The following is a 20,571-nucleotide window of genomic DNA, read 5'->3' on the forward strand; positions in this document are numbered from 1 at the left end:
ACATTCCCGGACTGGCCTTGCAGGGGGGCCTTAGGGGGAGATGTATGGGTTCTCACCGAGAGGCGACCATGTTGTAACAGTTAGCACGTCTGCCCGGCATGCAGAAGGTCCCGGGTTCAATCCCCGGGTGGTGCCTGCCTTTTCTGATGAACCCCCTACCACCCCAACATTTTGTATATTTCTGCTTGGTGAAATAATTATTTTTTTATTTATTCGCCATGTGTTCAGCGATTATAGTAGTTCAAACATAATTATTTTGCAGGCTGGGTCATTAGTGCTCCTGATGCTGCAGCTGATTGACTTTTTTCATGCCCTTTACCAATGGATGGTTGGGGAACCTGTTTATGGGGTGCATTTTGTGACTCCTGCTTTTCTCTTTGTCTCCTTGGTGAGTATTAGCCAAAATTCCCAGTTTATGAGCCAACATGAGTATCAGAGGCCTGCACAGTGATCTAAAACCTAAAATATGATTTATATCATTAAGTTGCAAAAGAAATATAAGATGCAGTAAAACTTAAGGTAAAATATTAGATAGCATAATGGCAAAAAAAAATCAAAATCACCAGATATTTTTTTGTATTATTTAGAAATAAGGCACACTTTTGAAAGACTAATAACAGTTTTTTATGTAAATAGCTCGGACACTGGCATCAGAATAAAATTGCTGTATAGTTTGGTGTAAAAGACTCTTAGATGCCTCATGCATTCTATACGTAATCTTTGCCATAATTTCCTCAAACTGAAAGATTACAGTGAATTAACTAAAAAATAATTGTAAAAACATTTTTAAGTGATATAGTTTATGTCCTAGTAATAGTGAGCATGTCAACATTACAGGGAAATTATTCGATTACTTTATCCATAAGGAATTAACACTCCTTTTTATTCAGTTTTTGCAGTTTTCACTGGTGATAGTTGAAAGAAAAAGAGGTTTCCAGAGTTCAGGCTACCTCTTCCTCTTTTGGGTGTTGGCTGTAGCGTGTTTTTTGCCAGAGTTTCTGTCTCACATCTATGCAGGTCCGCACCAGGTCAGTATATAGAATTTTCATCATTTTCATATATTATTGGGTTTATTACAATGTAGATCTTAAGTAATCTTAAATAAATTTTATATCTGTTACAAGAGCATTTGTGGAATGAGAAATTACCATAACAAATAAGTGATGTTGAAAGTAATATAGGAGTCTAAAATTTATCCAGTTGCTCTTTTCTGTAATAAGCAACAACAATTCAGTGTTTAAATCTAAAATATCTGCAAGGGGAACATCATGGAAGAGTGGGACACACTGATAGTGTCCAGATAAAAGTTAGGGCTGTAGAATCCAAACCCTTACTGCCTGGGTACTGTTATATGGCTTGCCACAACTCCAATGTGTTATAGCATAACCACCCAACTCACTGCTGCCAGTGCTGCTGATGCAGCCTTCTGCTGGGGTAGGACAGGCTCTCATGCCTGTAAAACACCTTGTCAGCATATATTTATTTTCTTTCGCATAACCTCACTAAGCAAATCAACTAGTGAGCATGACACTGTAAATTCATGTACTCGTCAGTACTTTAGGACTACTCTTTTTATGATTGAGAAATCTATGTATTTATATATAAAACACGGTGTCTTTATAAGTAAGCAATCAACAAGCTAGAATTACTGATAATAGTTAAGCTCATTCCAAGGGGGATATTTCCATATTAAACACTTGTCCTGGTAGGCTGAGTTTTGGGAAAAGGACCACATTGGCTATCATACCAGCCATCACAGCTATATATGCCTAACTGTAATTTGTATCTCTGTTAGAGAAAGCTGTCTTTTCTCTGAGAAATATATACAGTTTTTCACAGCAGTTGATTCTGTTGTGGCTTGACTTTTCACAAGTAAGATATGGAGCATCAACATCTAAAGGAAGAGGGTTTCAGTTCTCTAATAATTTAAACTAAGAAATTTTTGTTTGGCATCAGTAACAGTACAGAGATGGGCAATCTTGATGGCTTATCACTTAGTTCAAACAGCAGAAATAAAGGTAAACAGTATTTGTATATTTAACTGTCCCTCTTATCTATTTGTTCGTTTGACTGTTCATAGACTACTGGAATCTTGTACATTCAACACCTAAAATATGAAATATTTTAACACTTTTGTCTCACTGTTCTAACAAATAGAATTGAGTTAGATTGAGCTTTCCAAGTCCTAAGAGATGCTACACATTTGTCACCAGACACACTAGTCACTATGTGACAGAAAATGTTGAAACCTGTCTTAAAATAGTTTAACTATCAGGGTTAGCTTGAGTATGGGGAATGGGTTGGGTAACAACTGTTCACTTGTTTATTTAGATTATGATCAACCACTCCTGTAGAGTGGATATAGATTCCCTCACCCTTTCATTTACCTGATTGCTTTACAGGTTCTTATTATTTACCACTGAGTAATATTACAGGAGGGTGAAGGAGTGAGCTTTGGTACATTCATGGTGTTCTACCCTCTCACTGTGTTGATGCTTGTGTTCAACTGTTTTGGGGATGCTCCGCCACGCTATGTTCATTACCCACAGAGCCAGGTAATTATGATCTGCCAGTTTGGAGGAACAATTAAATTATGATTATATTAATGACTCAAATCAATATCAATAATTATATATAAGAATTCATACAAATTCATTCATATGCACAGAGTTTTAAATTGTAAGACAAAAAAGCTATTTTTTCTTATGAAGATCTTTATTGTCATTCACAAATTCTTTCTACCAGAAAAGCTGCCCTGAAACTGGTGCATCCTTCCTCAGTAAACTTACATTTTCATGGATGGACTCCCTCATTTGGAAGGGGTACAAACAGCCTTTGGAAAATTCTGATCTCTGGGATCTCTCCTATGAAAATTCTTCCAGCACAATTGTAGCAAACTGGAATAAAAACTGGAAGAAAGTCTCAGCTAAATCCTACAGGTGAGCAGATTGATCTTATTGTTTGAAAAGCTTCAGAGTAATACAGGGAGAAATATGCAAAGAAGTTTTGTGGTTGTGACAAATTAAGGATCTCTCATGACAATTCTTCCAGCACAATTGCAGTAGAGCAGAAAGAAAAATTGGAATAGAACCTTTGTCAAACTTTGTTGGGCATATATTAAAGCTTATTAATAAGGGGAATCATGAATATAAACAGCCAAGGGTTTTAGGTGTGTGAGATTAAGGTATCTTAGAGGAATCAAAAATATGATTCAGGGTAATATGAATAGAGAAACTGAGAAAAGAAGCTTTATAAAAATGATGCTGGAGGAAAGAATGTGAATGCTGATTAAGCAGTAAAGAAACTTGGTGAAGAGGGAAACTGTTTTAGTGAAACCACATATGTGTTTGATAAAAATTATAAGACCTTTTTTTCTGCAAGACATATTGAAATAGTGAAGAGATTAGAGAGTATTTATTGATACTGTATGATAATTTTTATTAAACATTATATTTTATTACCTCTCATGCTCTCAAGAAAATTTTGGGACAACTTTGGGTAAGTCTAATCTATTCTGTGGTAAAATGCTATATAATACAATATGCTGGTGATATATATTTGTTATTTACCCTGTCTATTTCCAAGGCATGTAAGGCGGCATCCAAGAAAGAAAATATATATATATATATATATATATATATATATATATATATATATATATATATATATATATATATATATATATATATATATATATATATATACATACAGTTGTCCCTCAAATAGTACGGGGGTTAGGGACCCAGGACTATTCGAAAATCCGTATAAAATTAGTGCCCCTCTTAGAAACACTCCCTGGGCTGTGTTTGAGAGAGGGAATCGGGACTCTCGGAACGTCCCGAGTGCTCTCGGATGTGTGATGCGGCACCACGGGTTGCCAACTTGGCATGTCCGCTGGCTTCCGGCTTTGAGAGGTGGAGTGCCTTCGTGCTGTGATGACGTCATCAGCAAACATGGCGGCGCAAACAAACACATATACATAAGAACATAAGAACGTAGAAGTCTGCAAGAGGCCAGTAGGCCTGTACAAGGCAGCTCCTTAAGTAAGCTCCGTAAGTGTTTCCATTGCATTCAACCTCTCTGTGCCACCATAACCACTGCAGCTTCCTTTTTATCTTCTGTTGTAAGGAATTCGTCAGCCTGGACAGCTAGTAATCCATATTAAACGTCGCCAGGAAGATCAGCGTACGCCATTTTGCTGCGAGTGAGACACCGTTACCATAACAACGACGAGGCTTAGTAAAAGGACGGCCTTTATTTCCACTCTTGCAGCACTTGGAGCACTGGCAGTTACTGCGGCAAGAATTTCTTTTACACTATGATTTTCAGGGTGTTGGCCCTGAGGGAGTAGGCCGTTTCAAAGGCTGTAGTTGGGACCGAAAGGGACAACTACCTCCCGAACCAAGACCAAGACCAAGATGATAGATACAGCGAACACTGCTCTCATTCACGTGGTATGCTCTTCCTACGGCAACGTAACTCATCCCAAAACGTAACTTCTCTGAAATCTGAATTCTTCTGCAAGGTGAACACCTATCTTGAATGCTTTGGGGTGCTTTCAGGAGGTGTTTTGGTAGAACAGTGTTGCCACTCACGCCATTGCCACTTGGTGCGATGAGTGGAAAATTTAAAAATCCTAAAAAAAATTCTTCCATAACAATCCGTATAAAACCGAAACCGTTCTATTGGAAACCGTACTATTTGAGGGCGACTGTATATATATATATATATATATATATATATATATATATATATATATATATATATATATATATATATATATATATATATATATATATATATATATATATAACTTTCTCTGTTGCGCTAGACATATCGAAAGCCTTCGATAAAGTCTGGCACCAGTCTTTGCCTTCTAAACTGCCCTCTTTTGGATTCTATCCCTCTGTCTGTTCCTTTATCTCCAGTTTCCCTTCCGGCCGTTCTATCTCTGCGGTGGTAGACAGTCACTGTTCTTCCCCTAAACCTATCAACAGTGGCATTCCACAGGGCTCTGTCCTATCACCCACTCTCTTCCTGTTATTCATCAATGATCTTCTTTGCATAACAAACTGTCCTGTCCACTCATACGCTGACGACTCCACTCTGCATTATTCAACTTCTTTCAATAGAAGGCCATCCCAACAGGAAGTACACGACTCCAGACTGGAGGCTGCAGAACGCTTAACCTCAGACCTTGCTATCATTTCCGATTGGGGCAGAAGGAACTTTGTTTCCTTCAATGCCTCAAAAACCCAATTTCTCCACCTATCAACTCGACATAATCTTCCAAACACCTATCCCCTATTCTTCGACTACACTCAGCTGTCACCATCTTCAACACTAAACATCCTCGGTCTATCCTTAACTCAAAATCTCAACTGGAAACTTCACATCTCCTCTCTCGCTAAATCAGTTTCCTCGAGGTTGGGCGTTCTGTATCGTCTCTGCCAGTTCTTCTCCCCCGTGCAGTTGCTATCTATATACAGGGGCCTTGTCCGTCCTCGTATGGAGTATGCATTTCACGTGTAGGGGGGCTCCACTCACACAGCTCTTCTGGACAGAGTGGAGTCTAAGGCTCTTCGTCTCATCAGCTCTCCTCCTCCTACTGATAGTCTTCTACCTCTTAAATTCCGCCGCGATGTTGCCTCTCTTTCTATCTTCTATCGATATTTCCACGCTGACTGCTCTTCTGAACTTGCTAACTGCATGCCTCCCCCCCTCCCACGGCCCTGCTGCACACGACTTTCTACTCATGCTCATCCCTATGCTGTCCAAATCCCTTATGCAAGAGTTAACCAGCATCTTCACTCTTTCATCCCTCACGCTGGTAAACTCTGGAACAATCTTCCTTCATCTGTATTTCCTCCTGCCTATGACTTGAACTCTTTCAAGAGGAGGGTATCAGGACGCCTCTCCTCCCGAAGTTGACCTTTCTTTCGGCCACCTCTTTTGATTCTTTCTTTTTTGGGGGGAGCAGCGAGTGGTGGGCATTTTTTTATTATTGTTTCCTTTTTTTGTGCCCTTGAGCTGTCTCCTTTGTTGTAAAAAAAAAATATATATATATATATATATATATATATATATATATATATATATATACATATATATATATATATATATATATATATATATATATAATATGGAATGGAGGCATACATTCCTCGTTCTTTCTCTACTCCTCACGCAAAAAAGCCTTGGTTTAATCACGCTTGTTCTCGTGCTTTCAATGATAGAGAGGTAGCTCACAAAAGATACCAGAGCCTTCAAACTAATGCTAATTTTGAACTTTACATTTCTGCCCGAAATCGTGCCAAATCTATTCTCCGACTAACCAAAAATTCTTTCATTAATAGAAAATGTCAAAACCTTGCTTTCTCTAACTCTTCCCGTGACTTCTGGCATCTAGCCAAAAACATCTCCTCCAACTTCACTTCTTCATCTTTCCCTCCACTCTTCAGTTCTGACGGCAACACTGCCGTCTCATCTATCTCTAAGGCTGAACTCTTCTCTCAAACTTTTCTAAAAACTCCCCGCGGGACGACTCGGGGCATCTTCCTCCTACTCCACCCCCCTCGGACTCCTTTATGCCTGTTATAAAGATTCTTCACAATGAGGTTTTCTATGCCCTCTCTGGCCTCAATCCTCAGAAGGCTTATGGACCTGATGGAGTGCCTCCTATTGTCCTTAACAACTGTGCCGCCGTGCGGTCACACTTCCTGGTCAAAATCTTTCTCCTCTGCCTTTAAACATCTACCTTTCATTCTTGCTTTAATTATGCCTTCATACAGCCTGTACCTAAGAAGGGTGACCGCCCAATCCCTCAAACTACCGTCCTATTGCTTTACTTTCTTGTCTATCTAAAGCTTTTGAATCAATCCTTAACCGGAAGATTCAAAAGCACCTTTCCACTTCTGACCTTCTATCTGATCACCAGTATGGGTTCCATGAGGCGTTCTACTGGTGATCTCCTAGCCTTCTTAACTGACTCTTGGTCATCCTCTCTTAGCCGTTTCGGTGAAACTTTTGCTATTGCGCTGGACATATCAAAAGCTTTTGATAGGGTCTGGCACAAATCTTTGCTTTCTAAACTACCCTCCTACGGTTTCTATCCTTCTCTCTGTACCTTTATCTCCAGTTTCCTTTCTGACCGTTCTATTTCTGCCGTGGTAGACGGTCACTGTTCTTCCCTAAATCTATTAACAGTGGTGTCCCACAGGGTTCTGTCCTATCTCCCACTCTTTTTCTGTTGTTCATTGATGATCTTCTTTCCAAAACGAACTGTCCTATCCATTCCTACGCCGATGATTCCACTCTGCATTATTCAACTTCTTTTAATAGAAGACCCACCTTTCAGGAACTTAACGACTCAAGGCTGGAGGCTGCAGAACGCTTAGCCTCAGACCTTACTATTATTTCCGATTGGGGCAAGAAGAACCTGGTGTCCTTCAACGCCTCAAAAACACAGTTTCTCCACCTATCCACTCGACACAATCTTCCAAACAACTATCCCCTATTCTTTGACAACACCCAGCTATCACCTTCCTCAACACTAAACATCCTCGGTCTATCCTTAACTCAAAATCTCAACTGGAAACTTCATATCTCATCTCTTACTAAATCAGCTTCCTCGAGGCTGGGCGTTCTGTACCTTCTCCGCCAGTTCTTCTCCCCTGCACAGTTGCTGTCCATATACAGGGGCCTTGTCCGCCCTCGTATGGAGTATGCATCTCATGTGTGGGGGGGCTCCACTCACACAGCTCTTCTGGACAGAGTCGAGGCAAAGGCTCTTCGTCTCATCAGCTCTCCTCCTCATACTGATAGTCTTCTACCTCTTAAATTCCGCCGCAATGATGCCTCTCTTTCTATCTTCTATCGATATTTCCACGCTGACTGCTCTTCTGAACTTGCTAACTGCATGCCTCCCCCACTCCCTTGGCCCCGCTGCACTCGACTTTCTACTCATGCTCATCCCTATACTGTCCAAACCCCTTATGCAAGAGTTAACCAGCATCTTCACTCTTTCATCCCTCACGCTGGTAAACTCTGGAACAATCTTCCTTCATCTGTATTTCCTCCTGCCTACGACTTGAACTCTTTCAAGAGGGTATCAGGACACCTCCTCCTGAAACTGACCTATCTTTCGGCCACCTCTTTGGATTCTTTTTAGGAGCAGCGAGTAGCGGGCTTTTTTATTAATGTTTACTTTTGTGCCCTTGAGCTGTCTCCTTTATATATATATATATATATATATATATATATATATATATATATATATATATATATATATATATATATATATATATATATATATATATATATATATATATATATATATATATATATATATATATATATATATATATATATATATATATATATATATATATATATATATATATATATATATATATATATATATATATATATATATATATATATATATATATATATATATATATATATATATACACACACACACACACACACACACACACCATATTTCCCACCATATAAGACACTTTTTTTTTTTCAAAAAAAGATTGAAAAAATCACCCTGCGTCTTATACGCCGATGGTTATGTTTTGGTAGGCCTAGGGGTTATTGTTACTGGTACGAAACCAACACCCAAAGCACCTCCGTTTGACACAATAGTTCCCAGATGTCCACAGAATGAAAAATACCATATTTTGTGGCATGTAATGGTCACCTTTTTTCACTCAGAAAATGCCAAAAAATTACCCCTGCGCGGTATAAGGCGAAGGGACAAATACTGATTGATTTAAATACTGAATAGTGTGATGCAATGGCAAAGGAAAGTGTGAATAAGCAGAAGAGAGGAGGAGGACATGACCATACAGGTCACAAGAAGAAGGCGCGCCACACATGGGAGCCGAGGCACGGCGTGAACATGAAACACAACACACAACACCCCTGGGGCGCACCAGTCACCAGTGTGCCGGGCACCTTAGCAGTAATGGTTAAAGCGGCTATTACACGGGAACAATATTGGTGGAGCAGGGTGCTGCCTGACATAACTGTTAGGCAATCGTGATGCAGACTTGGGTTGATTAGTCTGGAGGTATTTCTTTTGTGCAGCAGCCCGGTCAGCTGACGTTTTCTGTGATACATGTTCGAAAGAACAGATATCCATGAATGATTAAAATGTTTATTGTAAATGCATTTTTGTTTCTCATTGTAAAAATAACTGTATTAAAACCTAATATGATTGAAAAAAATAATCATCTATTTCTACTTGAAAGTAGGTATACGGTCCCTGCCTCTGGTCAGGCCCCTGTTCAGCATGAGCTGGGTTTGGTTGGAATTTCCCTATGACCCAAACTCATGCATACATCTCAGGAATATGTATCTGGAAGTTACTCGTTACATCTTCCTATTGTGCGCTTCTTGAAGTATAATATCTGTTTGTACATATGCTATCCCATATCTGGGAGCAATAACCTCAAGAGATGATAATATGGCTGATACTCCATGTTTGATGGAACCATCAAGGCTGGCAGTAGGGGAAGAACGGAGGGGAAGGCAGGCATCACAAGAACAGTTGGTCACATTTGAAGTGGTGGCACTCATTTAAGATGGGAATGTCATTTTTGCCTTACTTTGAATTATAAATCACATACTATGAATCTCAACTTGCAGATATGAAAGCTTGAATATAATGTAAGACCCTCTTGCATATTAGATGATTCACATACTACTCACATTTTGCTAAATCAAACATCTTAAAGAAAAATTAGAATACATTTAATTTTACTGACTAATGTATGGACAATATATTTTGTTATAACTCTTACTCACATATAATCTTTATATGAGTATTCTTTGTCATTACCATTTGACTGGGAACTTTGTATTAACTGAAGCAGTTTTTGGTGTGAGGATAATCAGTTGTATTAATATGGATGGTATCAGTAGCAGACAGATGATTTATGTCACATCTTGATGTTTATGTTCCCTTTAAATTCATATTCAAGATATGAGGATCAATGATCATGACAGTGATTACATTGCACTCAACAGGAAAGGTGAATCCCAAACCTACGCCACCTTCAGTGATGCAGATCATGTGGAGCTCTCTGGCCAGGCAGGCAACAAAGAGCATTACCTCTCCATTCTTCCCACCATGGTGAAAGTGTTTTCATCACCATTCCTTTTTGGAGCCTTGCTCAAGTTTCTTTATGATGTTCTACAGTTCATTAGTCCTCAGATTCTCAGGTTAGTCTCCAATATTTTTTTATAAATGTGTTGTTATAATCTGATTTTGTTTGATTTGTTCAATACTGAACTTAAAAGGAGAAAGAAGAACAATAGAAATCAGTAGTTATTATCTTGCTGTCCCAGCATCCTGTACTGGACCTTATTGCTGTCACATACATAATTACTAAATTGGATCTCCATAAGCAAAGTCTATATCAATTTTCTTGTTTGAATCTATCAGTTATTGCCATGATATTAAAAACAATAGGCGCACCTGACAATCACCAAATGGGGGGGGTACAAACTTGGCAGAGGGACTTTTTTGGCAGCCATAGCCGGTAACGGGCTAAAGAGTAGCCTATCCAGATATTTTGTTTTTATTTATTAATGATCCACGAGACATCCTAGAGTTAAAGTATGTGCTTATATTTGTATTCATTCATACACACACTGGTAATATTTCTGTGGTGTCTGATTCACTTATTAGAGTGAAATTCTATTGTGAAAAACAGTCACATATTCATGTCACTAGTAAAAATGAAACTAGTAATGAAAGTTTTGCCACCATGAAATATACACAAATAGATAAATATGAAAGCTCACTTAGTCACAATAAGTGACATCACCTGCTTTGCGCAGTAAAAATATGCTATTTGTGGTATTTGACACCCGCAAAATGGCGTGGGAGCAGCCTCGATCTTCGGGGCTACAGCCTCAACTTTGCCAGATTGTCATACTCAGCCGATTATATTTCCCGACTTCCTACCCCTAAACTGTCTTCTGGGCTCCAATAACGAAACTAATTTGTAGTTATCGTTAAAAGAGTTAGATCCTGATGTTTCTTGGCAATAGTTAGGCGTCAGAAACCGGTAAATACTGTGCTCTGAATACGATGACCTGGCAATCTTGGCTATACGTATTTTCATATTTTGTTCTGTTGTTTATTCAGTGCTCTGTTCAAGAAAAAGAATACCCATAATTTTAGTTAGGTTTTGGTTATAAGGATTCTTTACGAAATACAATTATAACATTACCTTCTACTAGTTAGGAAACGTACTAAATCCTGGATCGGCTACAGTGATGTTAGGTGCGCCTATTGTAATAATTTATTCATTGTGGTCATTACAACACATGTTTCAGTGCACTCATCACCTATACGGAGAGCACTGAGGAGGAAATGCCTGCCTGGCATGGTATTTTCTATGCTGTGTTGATGTGGGGGTGTGCACAGGGTCAGTCTCTCTTGCTTGCCCAGTATTTTGCCCGCATGATGGTAATGGGCATGCAGGTCCGTACTGGAATTATTTCAGCAGTTTACCGTAAGGTTAGTATGAAGCCTGAGTTCCCAGTACCAATGGAATTGCTCTTTGGGACCACATTTCAACATTTCTATTGTTCTCACATTTGAATACCATTGCATGAAACCTAATTTTTATTTATTTATTTATTTATTTTTTTTTTTTTTTTACTCACCTATAACTATATAATAAAAAATACTGTACATGATTACCATGCACTAGTTTTCATCACTCATCAGTGGCATTTGATGCTTTATTTTATTTTATTTATTTATTTATTTATTTATTTATTTTATTTTATTTTTTTATTTTATTTATTTATTTATTTATTTATTTATTTATTTATTTTTTTTTGTATGGCATCTAAATGGGATTTCATGTCCTGTCCTCTGTGAGGACATAATTTGGACGTGAGCAACACTGATGAAATATTGGTACTTTCACCATTGGAAAAAATACACCTCTCCCATCCATCAGCTTTCCATCAAAGATCTGCAATTCTAGTTTTCCCTTCACAATATTCATGCTTCCTTCTGTGTTCCTGTAATCTTATCATACTAGCATTTGTTCTTTATCCAACGTTTTCAGTAATCAAGTTTTCAAGCTATTCCTATCTGCCAGGTGTGTCATCTTTACTGGTGATCATGTCTCCATTTTACTGCTAACATACTTATATTGAGCCATATTCATATATACCTATTAATTATATCCTTGAAAAAGCATTTATTTATGTGCAGGCAATGAAAATATCCAGCTCGGCCAAGAAGGAATCAACTGTAGGCGAAATAGTGAATCTGATGTCTGTGGATGCCCAGCGCTTCATGGACATCACCACTTACATCAACATGATTTGGTCAGCTCCTTTGCAGATCATATTGGCCATCTATTTCCTCTGGGATCTCCTTGGTGAGCTTTCTCTGGTTATGTTCCTCATTAGTGGCCAATAACTCAGTGGTATGAACCCAAAGAAAGGGCATAAGTAGCTAGTCATTTACATAGTAAGAAAGAGGCTGTGAATGGTAAATGAAGTGTGTGAATAAGACGGAAGGTGGTTTTTGAGGCGGGATGGGAAGCTACTGAGCCGTTCCTCCTCCCTCCTCAACGCCGCCACCATCCCCACCTCTTGAGGCAAGATGTAAACACATGCTAGATAGGAATTAGGCCACTTAGAAAGCAGCAAGAAGCAGCTATACAACATGACATTATGTACGTATGGCGAGGACTGAGGTATAGAAGACTGGGGAGAGGCAGTGTGACGGGAGAGTGGACAACAATGACGTCACATACTTGTGCAAGGTGGCAGCTGATTTGAACCAAACACCTGGGATTTTTTTGTAAGATACAAGTATAGTTAGAGGTCCAAAAGTGTCACTAGATGCAAATTTGCAAGATGTTAACTTGTTGGATGTGAGTTCTCATTGCACTCATCTTCTCGAGATATTTTACACAATCTTCTTTCAAAATTCTCTTGCACAATTTTGCTACCACTGGTCTGTGATTCAAAGCTCTTGTATGTGTATATTTGTCTGTCTCTGCATGCATGTGTGAATGCTTTTATGTACATCTAATTTTTATTTTTATTTATTTATTTATTTATTTTCCCATACTGCAGGGCCTTCGGTTCTTGCTGGACTAGCAGTGATGGTGTTGCTGATCCCCATCAATGGATTCATTGCCAACAAGACAAAGAAACTTCAGATGAAGCAAATGAAATTGAAGGATGAGCGTGTGAAGCTCATGAATGAAATTCTCAATGGCATAAAGGTGCAGCATAATGTTTAAATCAAGATTGTGTTGCTAAAGGGAAAAATTTATGAATGACTCTGACTCAAGAAGTTTTTATGTGTACCACGGGACCCCATAAGTGTAGCCCATGTCCTGTATATCATGACTAGTTGAATGCCTCTAGTGAGAAAAAAAAATTCAAAGCCAAGTACAAAATTTTACCAAAAAGAAAGAACTCAAGTTAAAAGTCAATGTTGCAAGTTTACAACATGGAATTATTTTGCTGACTGACTAACTCCTCATCTCCAATAAGTGTCCACAAAAAAATTTCATTGCTTATAAACTTAGTGTTTGCTTTCTGTTTGAAGGTCCTGAAACTGTATGCCTGGGAACCATCCTTTGAGGATCAGGTGTTGGGAGTCCGCAGTAAGGAGGTGAAGGTCCTTAAAGAGGCAGCCTACTTCAATGCTGCCACCAACTTCCTCTGGAACTGTGCCCCATTTATGGTGAGAAGCTCTTGTCACATAGTTGGCACAAACATTGTGAAATAGACATGGTCATTTATTATTCATTACCACAAAATATTTCAAATGTTTTATGCTATAATGAGCTAAGTTTTTGCAAGAGTAAAGTCTTGGGGTTTAGTTTCAGATCCAGACTGGATCTATCCCAGGATCAAAAACCATTTCATTGCTGCTTAACATCTACATAGATAAGTTAATGTAGGAGACAAAGACCAAGGTTGTAGAAAGAGTTGTTTGGCCTAGACTTGGACTGTTGGGGCCTATAACAAGTGAAAGATTTACCATGGCTCATAATGTTGAAAAGCTGAATTGTAAAATGGTGAAATTGGTCAGATTCAGCACCATTAGGTTCCTTACTTATGGAGAAAGAATAGGTGAGAGATAGCAAAGGAGACAGATGTGAGCAATGGCATATAAGGTGAGGATAAGATGTCCCATTGAATTGACAGTGTAAAATGATGGGATCTTCATTTAATAAGTGGGAAAGTGAAAGGACTATATTATGCAGTGATAGAGGCACTGGTAGATGGTATAGAGGTGCAAGTAAGTTTTTTGGGACTTTAAAAGGATGGCCCAGAGAGGCAAAGCAGACAAGTATGCATGTTTTATAATGTTGGTTAGGGTAATCAGTTCTAATAATGTCTTCCCTCTCCTCAGGTATCCATTGCCACCTTTGCTGTGTACGTCAGCATTTCTCCTGATAACATACTGGATGCAAAGACAGCCTTTGTCTCCCTCTCCCTATTCAACCTTTTGCGTTTCCCGCTAGCAATGCTTCCCATGCTCATCACTAATATAGTACAGGTACAGTTCATTAAGTATATGACTAGAAATTACATGTTTGTGTTATATTGTTAGCAATTGTCATTACCAACATACTCTAACACTAAAGAGCTATGTCAAAAAAGTCTTGGATAAAAAAATATTTGGTGTTTAATAACATATAAATAATAACATATAAATGATAGTATGATTTAAATTATATACATATAGGCTATTTACTATTTTCAGGCACAAGTTTCCCTGAAAAGGATCAATAAATTCATGAATGCTGATGAACTGGATCCAAATTACATTTCTCAGGAAAACACACCCAGTGAGTGTTTAGGAATTCTTTCTTGCCCTATTACTATAGATACTTTGATATACCTCTGGCATTTTGCTTCATATAACCTTGGAAGTAACAGATGTTGGTGTGGCTCTTAAATGCCTTGCATTCAATAACAAATTTGTTCCATATGTATGATGACTTTCAGAGCATCCAGTGGTAATAGAGAATGGAACTTTTGCTTGGGGTCACGGAGAGGAAGATGGAAAGCCTGTGCTGAAAGATCTGAATCTGACGGTTGAGAAAGGCTCCCTGGTGGCTGTAGTGGGCACTGTAGGGGCTGGTAAATCCTCCCTCTGCTCAGCCATTTTGGGTGAGATGGAGAAGCAGAGTGGGAGAGTCAGTCTTAAGGTGAGAAGGGGAAGTTTTTATTTATTTATTTATCATTATTATTTTTATTATTATTATTTTTTTTTTTTTCTTTTGTGTGTGTGTGTGTGTTTACCTAGTTGTGATTTACAGGCAGCAAGGTACACTCATAGGGGTGGTTGGTTGGTAACCAAAATACCACGCAACTGCCCTGTTACCATTGTCTTTTACATAGTCTACAGCAAGTAGCTTAAATTTAGTATTGTAGCAATGCCTTCATAGCTTTTCTGCTGTGAGTTTGAACTCATTTGACAACTGAGGTGCCTGGAGCTCAAGGGGCGAACATGTCAACATGGCGGATTTTGAGTTTTCGTCAGTTTCTGCTAGATGGAAGCACTGTGCAACCCTCTGTGAATGTGAAAATGGGAAATCAGTCTCTATGGCCCAGTAGAAGGGTGGTGAGGGCAGCGTGTTTTTGCCTATCTGTAGAGTGTATGAAGTGTGCTCTAAGGACGAAGAGCACTAGTAAAACACTCATAAAACACCTAAATAGGGAATTTTTTTTTTTGAAATTTAAACTTAAATGTTAGTTACATCATGTTCTTAAATTTTCTGAGTTTGGATCAAATCGGATAATAAACATCCATTATAAAAAACACCCTTTCGTGTTTGTTTGTGTTTTTTAATAATTAACACAATTTCTCACAAACACTGATTCCATCAAATTTTTCTAGCTGAAAACATTCTATTGATGTATGATGATATTGCTATGTGTGTTTTTCATTATGTTTTTGCTATGCTTGACTTTGAAGGCCTGTAGCTCAAAACTAGGTAATTGGCTTGTTCACCCCTTGAGTACTAGACGCTTCAATTCACAGGAGTACACTAACATAATCCTACTCTATCTTCAACCAGATCAAAATGAGCACATTACTGTTTTTGAATCTCCACCCTACACTCAGGAAGTGGGGAGTGCCAGTAGTGCTGTGTACCATAGAAAGTGCCATTATTTTTCCTTTCTGCATATAGGGTAAGGTGGCCTATGTGTCCCAGCAAGCATGGATTCAAAATACCACCCTAGAGAACAACATACTCTTCAACCAACCCAAGGTGGAGGATCGTTACAGGGCATGTCTGCAAGCATGTGCCCTACAGAGTGACCTTGCCATCCTTCCAGGGGGTGACCAAACAGAGATTGGGGAGAAGGTGAAGGGTTATTGATGTTTTTTCCTTGTCTAGTCTTTTATGACAAATAAAAATAGTTTGCTATAGGTATCCTGTTTTGTTACATTCTTATTTAACAATGGATGATTCAAGCCTTCTCTGATGTGTTTCAGGGAATCAACTTGAGTGGTGGGCAGAAGCAGAGAGTCAGTTTGGCACGAGCCGTCTATTCTGATGCAGACATTTATCTGCTGGATGATCCCTTGAGTGCTGTTGACTCTCATGTTGGGAAACACATCTTTGACCAGGTCATAGGGCCTAAAGGGATGCTAAAAAATAAGGTGAGTGATAATGGTTAATTAATCTATACCTTAATTTATCTATATCTCAGATGCCCTGTTCCCTCACATGTAAAAGTTCCCTGCAAATGTAAAAGTTAGATTACCAAACTATTTATATTAACCCCTTCTTTTCCCATACCCCAAGACACGCCTCCTGGTCACTCATGGATTAACATACCTTCCAAAGATGGACAGGATTGTGGTACTGAAAGATAAAAAGATAAGTGAGCAAGGCACATACAAAGAGCTTCTTCAAAAGAAGGGACCTTTCCAGGAGTTTCTTCTCCAGTATCTCACTTCATATTCAGAGGACCTTGAGGATCTGGCCGGTGGGTACCTTTTATCATTGTTGCTGCTGTGTTGTTTCATGTGTTTTATAAGAACTTTTGCATGTTACCTTTATGCTTGCTTTTTTGTACACTCACTTAAATTTCACATTTAAAAGATTCCATAAAATCAGTGATAGTACCTGATACATGCCAGTGATAGGTACTACTTGCTTACATGCAAGTTGGTGCTAGTATACATAACTTCCTCCCAACGTGATGCTGTCATATCCTACATAGGACAACAAGGTAATTACAAAATCACAGTGGTGCCTAAACTAGCAAAGCATTTTTCCCCATTCACCCTGTAGAGTTTGAAGATATCAAGATTCAGCTCGAGAGTTCTCTTGGGCAAGAGGTTGTGCAGCAGTTGGGGCGTCAGAGGTTGGCAAGTGAGAGTGAGAGTGTTGCAGAATCAGAGAGCAGGTGGGTCCTGGTCATAGGTAATTTAAATATATATATACACACACACACACACACACACACACACACACACACATATCAAACATCAAATCTTTCTTCTCAGCCTACGACTTTAACAAGTCCAAAATGACAAAAATCCTTCTTGAATTCAGATCGTGATAAATTTTCATTCAAAATAGTCAAAACAGCATGAGATTTATATGGTTTTGCAGCACTCCAGTCTGAATCATACTGAATAAGAACAAAATTAGTGAATTTTAATACAATTAGCTCTTAGAACCAAAAAATTATCTGATATAAGCTGTATACATGTGGTATCTTTATAAGCAAATCAGCCTGAATTATGCATTGCCTTTAACATGAATGCATTATTGAATAAATACATGAAATATATTCTAAAAACTACTACATCTGATTTGCTCAAAAAGTATAAGTCCAGTTTGTCTTTTAGGTAGATTATTTTTATATACACAAAGAGGTAACAGCAGACAAATGAAGAAATGTCAAATGAATGACTTGAAACTTTTATTGCAGCAAAGGATTAGTGCATTATCGAAATAGCCACAGGATCAGCGAGTCATCAGTTGAGAAAGAATCAAAGAGCCAACCACCACAGAAGAAAGTGGAAAAGATCATCGAAGCAGAGAAGACAGAGACAGGCAGGGTAAGAAAACTTGTGGATTTTGCTTGTCCTATATCAATGGCTTCACAGCTATTCAAAATGGCCACTACCATAGCATTTAATCATGTAAGCCTTATTCCTTATATTTTATCTTATGTCTTTTTTTTCTGTGCAGTAGAACTGCTTAGCCTATATGATCCAGGAGGTTAAATATTTGGACTACCTATTCCCCTTCCAGCTAATTGATCTATCATAAAAAAGGATCCGGAAGCTTTAGATTTTGAGCCATTTTCTTTGGTCTTGTTAGAAGCCTTGTATGAAAATGCAGCTATGTGGCATAGTGAATGTTGGAGTTAATACTAAGTAAATGCATAAAAGAGAATTTCTATGGTCAAGGTATCAGCTTTCTGAATATTGATCAAAGGTCCCACATCAAATGCGTGTATATATTTAATTTTGCCTTAATATTATGCTGAGTCGCCCAGTCCAATGGTCTCTCTGCAGTTACCTGACTGTAAATGTTGTCTTGTATCATGGAGCTCTAATAAACCTCCTACCATACATTTTTGGGAACAATACCTGATCATAAAACTCATTTGGCCATTAATTTATATTTTTAGGTTCAGTCTGCAGTGTACAAGTACTACATCCAATCCATTGGGGTCTTGCTGCTTCTGTTGACCCTGAGTTGCTATGTAGTGGCCCAGAGCTGCATTGTGGGATCCAGTGTGTGGCTGTCCATTTGGTCTGAAGACACTGATAGAAACAGCACCAACACAGACATGTACCTTGGGGTTTATGGTGCCATGGGTGTTGGCCAAGGTAAGTGTGCTGCTGTTTTGAGGGCTAGATGCTATGTGCAGTTGTGGACAAAAATATTGATTCACCAAACATGGGTATTAGAAAGCCATAGGGACTGAATAGTGTGTAGGATTTTTTTTTCCCAGTAAAGGAGGATGCTCAAAGGTACAGGGAAATCTTCTCCAGGTTTCTCCATGTACCCATTTATTGACCTGTCTAAAAAGGAGGAGTAACAGCTGGGTTAGCTATGCTCTGACTGCCCATACTGGGATTCAAACCCAGGCCTGTAGCTAGGCATGGTAACCATTATACATAGAAGCTTTTGCAATACAGGAGTGAAAATGTGCATCCTTGCTCCTGGGCCCGTACTTATAAAGAAATTTATGTGAGACGTAAACTGAAACATATCCGAATATTAACAATGACGAGACATAACCCCCCTCCTTATGTTTCACCCCCTCAACATAACCAGCTCGACATAAGCGAGTATTAGTACAAGGGATACCAACTCAAAATAAAGTGTTGGAATTTGGTATAATTTTGATGTTAAAAGCATATTGACGTATTGGAAATATGTATAAAATAAAGAAAAGTATTTTCGGGTATTGTTGACGATGCATAGACCAACATCACATGGAATAATGATAAAATTAAGGACGTAGCCCCTCAAACATGTTAACAAACATTCCCGAGAGCTTCAAGCTAGCAGTCAGTAGCCATGGACAGCCAGCCACGACCTCTAGAGCCCCTCAGCAGCCAGCGAGGTCAGCAGCAACAGCAGCTACACCAGCAGCAGCAGCTACACCAGGAGCAGCAGCAGGAGGGACCACAGCCTCACCCCCAGCCACATCAGCAGCAGCAGCAGCAAGAACAGCTGCCGCAAGGGCGTACACAGTCTCCCGGGTGACCCTGCTGACGGTCTGTTGTGAAGGCCCCAAGTTGTTGCTGCTACACTGCTGCATTTTGCCCGTAGCAAGACACCTCAGTGTTATGAGGACCTTCATCTCAGGGGAGAGGGCTTGGTTCCTGTTTGTAGGAGCAGTCAAGGCCTCACGCACCAAATCGGTCACGAAGAGTATCCCTGCACGGTCCAGGCGGTACCTCTTGATCAATTCCGGGTCCGGAAGTTCATCAAGGACGTCTCTTCGTGCCCGAAAAGTCCTCAGCTGCCGCGGACGCGCACCCACTACCTCCGCCATCTTGACTGTTATGCCTCGCTTAGGTCGACATAAGGATTGCAATGTTACCTCCACCCCGCGCGTAGCTGGCGAGTCAGTTTATGTTCCGCTTAGTTGAAACCTAAGGGTTATGGTTCCCTTATGTCTCGGTGTCCGCCATTTTCTTGATTTATGCCTCACATAAGCAAAACATACTCTTTATAAGTACGGGCCCTGAAACACAGACAGTTTGAATTGAGAATATGTTTGAATAAATGACAATGTGGAAAGTAAGAGAAAGGATCCTCAGTGGAACAAATACAAAAGACATGGAAGTGACCAAGTCTTTGCCATTCACAAGAATTTTCAGAGTAACTACACTAGGAAATAAGATTTGAAAAGGAGATCATATTCAGTATAAATGACCAACCTAAATTATTGTGCAGTTACATAAAAAGGAAAACTGAAAATTAAAGAGTACCAAAGCATTTTGCCCGACTACAACTGCATGTTTTGAATGCTCATGTGTATCCAATCTTACTATTTGAGTGGTTC

The 20,571-nt window shown here is 39.0% G+C and overlaps 1 protein-coding gene across 4 annotated transcripts in view; it reads left to right on the forward strand.

Annotated features, from left to right (window-relative positions):
* The window catches only part of LOC127004512 (multidrug resistance-associated protein 1-like), a 34,103-nt gene that overhangs the window by 2,520 nt on the left and 11,012 nt on the right, over positions 1-20,571 (forward strand). The window contains exons 3-21 of one of the 4 annotated variants that reach the window (XM_050872319.1): positions 263-388; positions 891-1,028; positions 2,436-2,555; positions 2,746-2,939; positions 3,478-3,498; positions 10,042-10,236; positions 11,359-11,542; positions 12,254-12,422; positions 13,129-13,280; positions 13,610-13,747; positions 14,423-14,569; positions 14,777-14,861; positions 15,022-15,224; positions 16,212-16,388; positions 16,520-16,687; positions 16,833-17,016; positions 17,325-17,439; positions 17,971-18,100; positions 18,679-18,880. In XM_050872319.1, coding sequence (XP_050728276.1) covers positions 263-388; positions 891-1,028; positions 2,436-2,555; positions 2,746-2,939; positions 3,478-3,498; positions 10,042-10,236; positions 11,359-11,542; positions 12,254-12,422; positions 13,129-13,280; positions 13,610-13,747; positions 14,423-14,569; positions 14,777-14,861; positions 15,022-15,224; positions 16,212-16,388; positions 16,520-16,687; positions 16,833-17,016; positions 17,325-17,439; positions 17,971-18,100; positions 18,679-18,880 — 2,848 coding nt within the window. Of the gene's footprint in view, positions 1-262; positions 389-890; positions 1,029-2,435; positions 2,556-2,745; positions 2,940-3,477; positions 3,499-3,898; positions 4,053-4,332; positions 4,526-10,041; positions 10,237-11,358; positions 11,543-12,253; positions 12,423-13,128; positions 13,281-13,609; positions 13,748-14,422; positions 14,570-14,776; positions 14,862-15,021; positions 15,225-16,211; positions 16,389-16,519; positions 16,688-16,832; positions 17,017-17,324; positions 17,440-17,970; positions 18,101-18,678; positions 18,881-20,571 lie in introns of those variants that run through there. The other 3 variants (XM_050872320.1, XM_050872321.1, XM_050872322.1) reach the window with 3 other exon arrangements.

Source organism: Eriocheir sinensis, chromosome 28 (genome assembly GCF_024679095.1).
Source record: "Eriocheir sinensis breed Jianghai 21 chromosome 28, ASM2467909v1, whole genome shotgun sequence".
Taxonomy (NCBI): Eukaryota; Metazoa; Arthropoda; class Malacostraca; order Decapoda; family Varunidae; genus Eriocheir; species Eriocheir sinensis.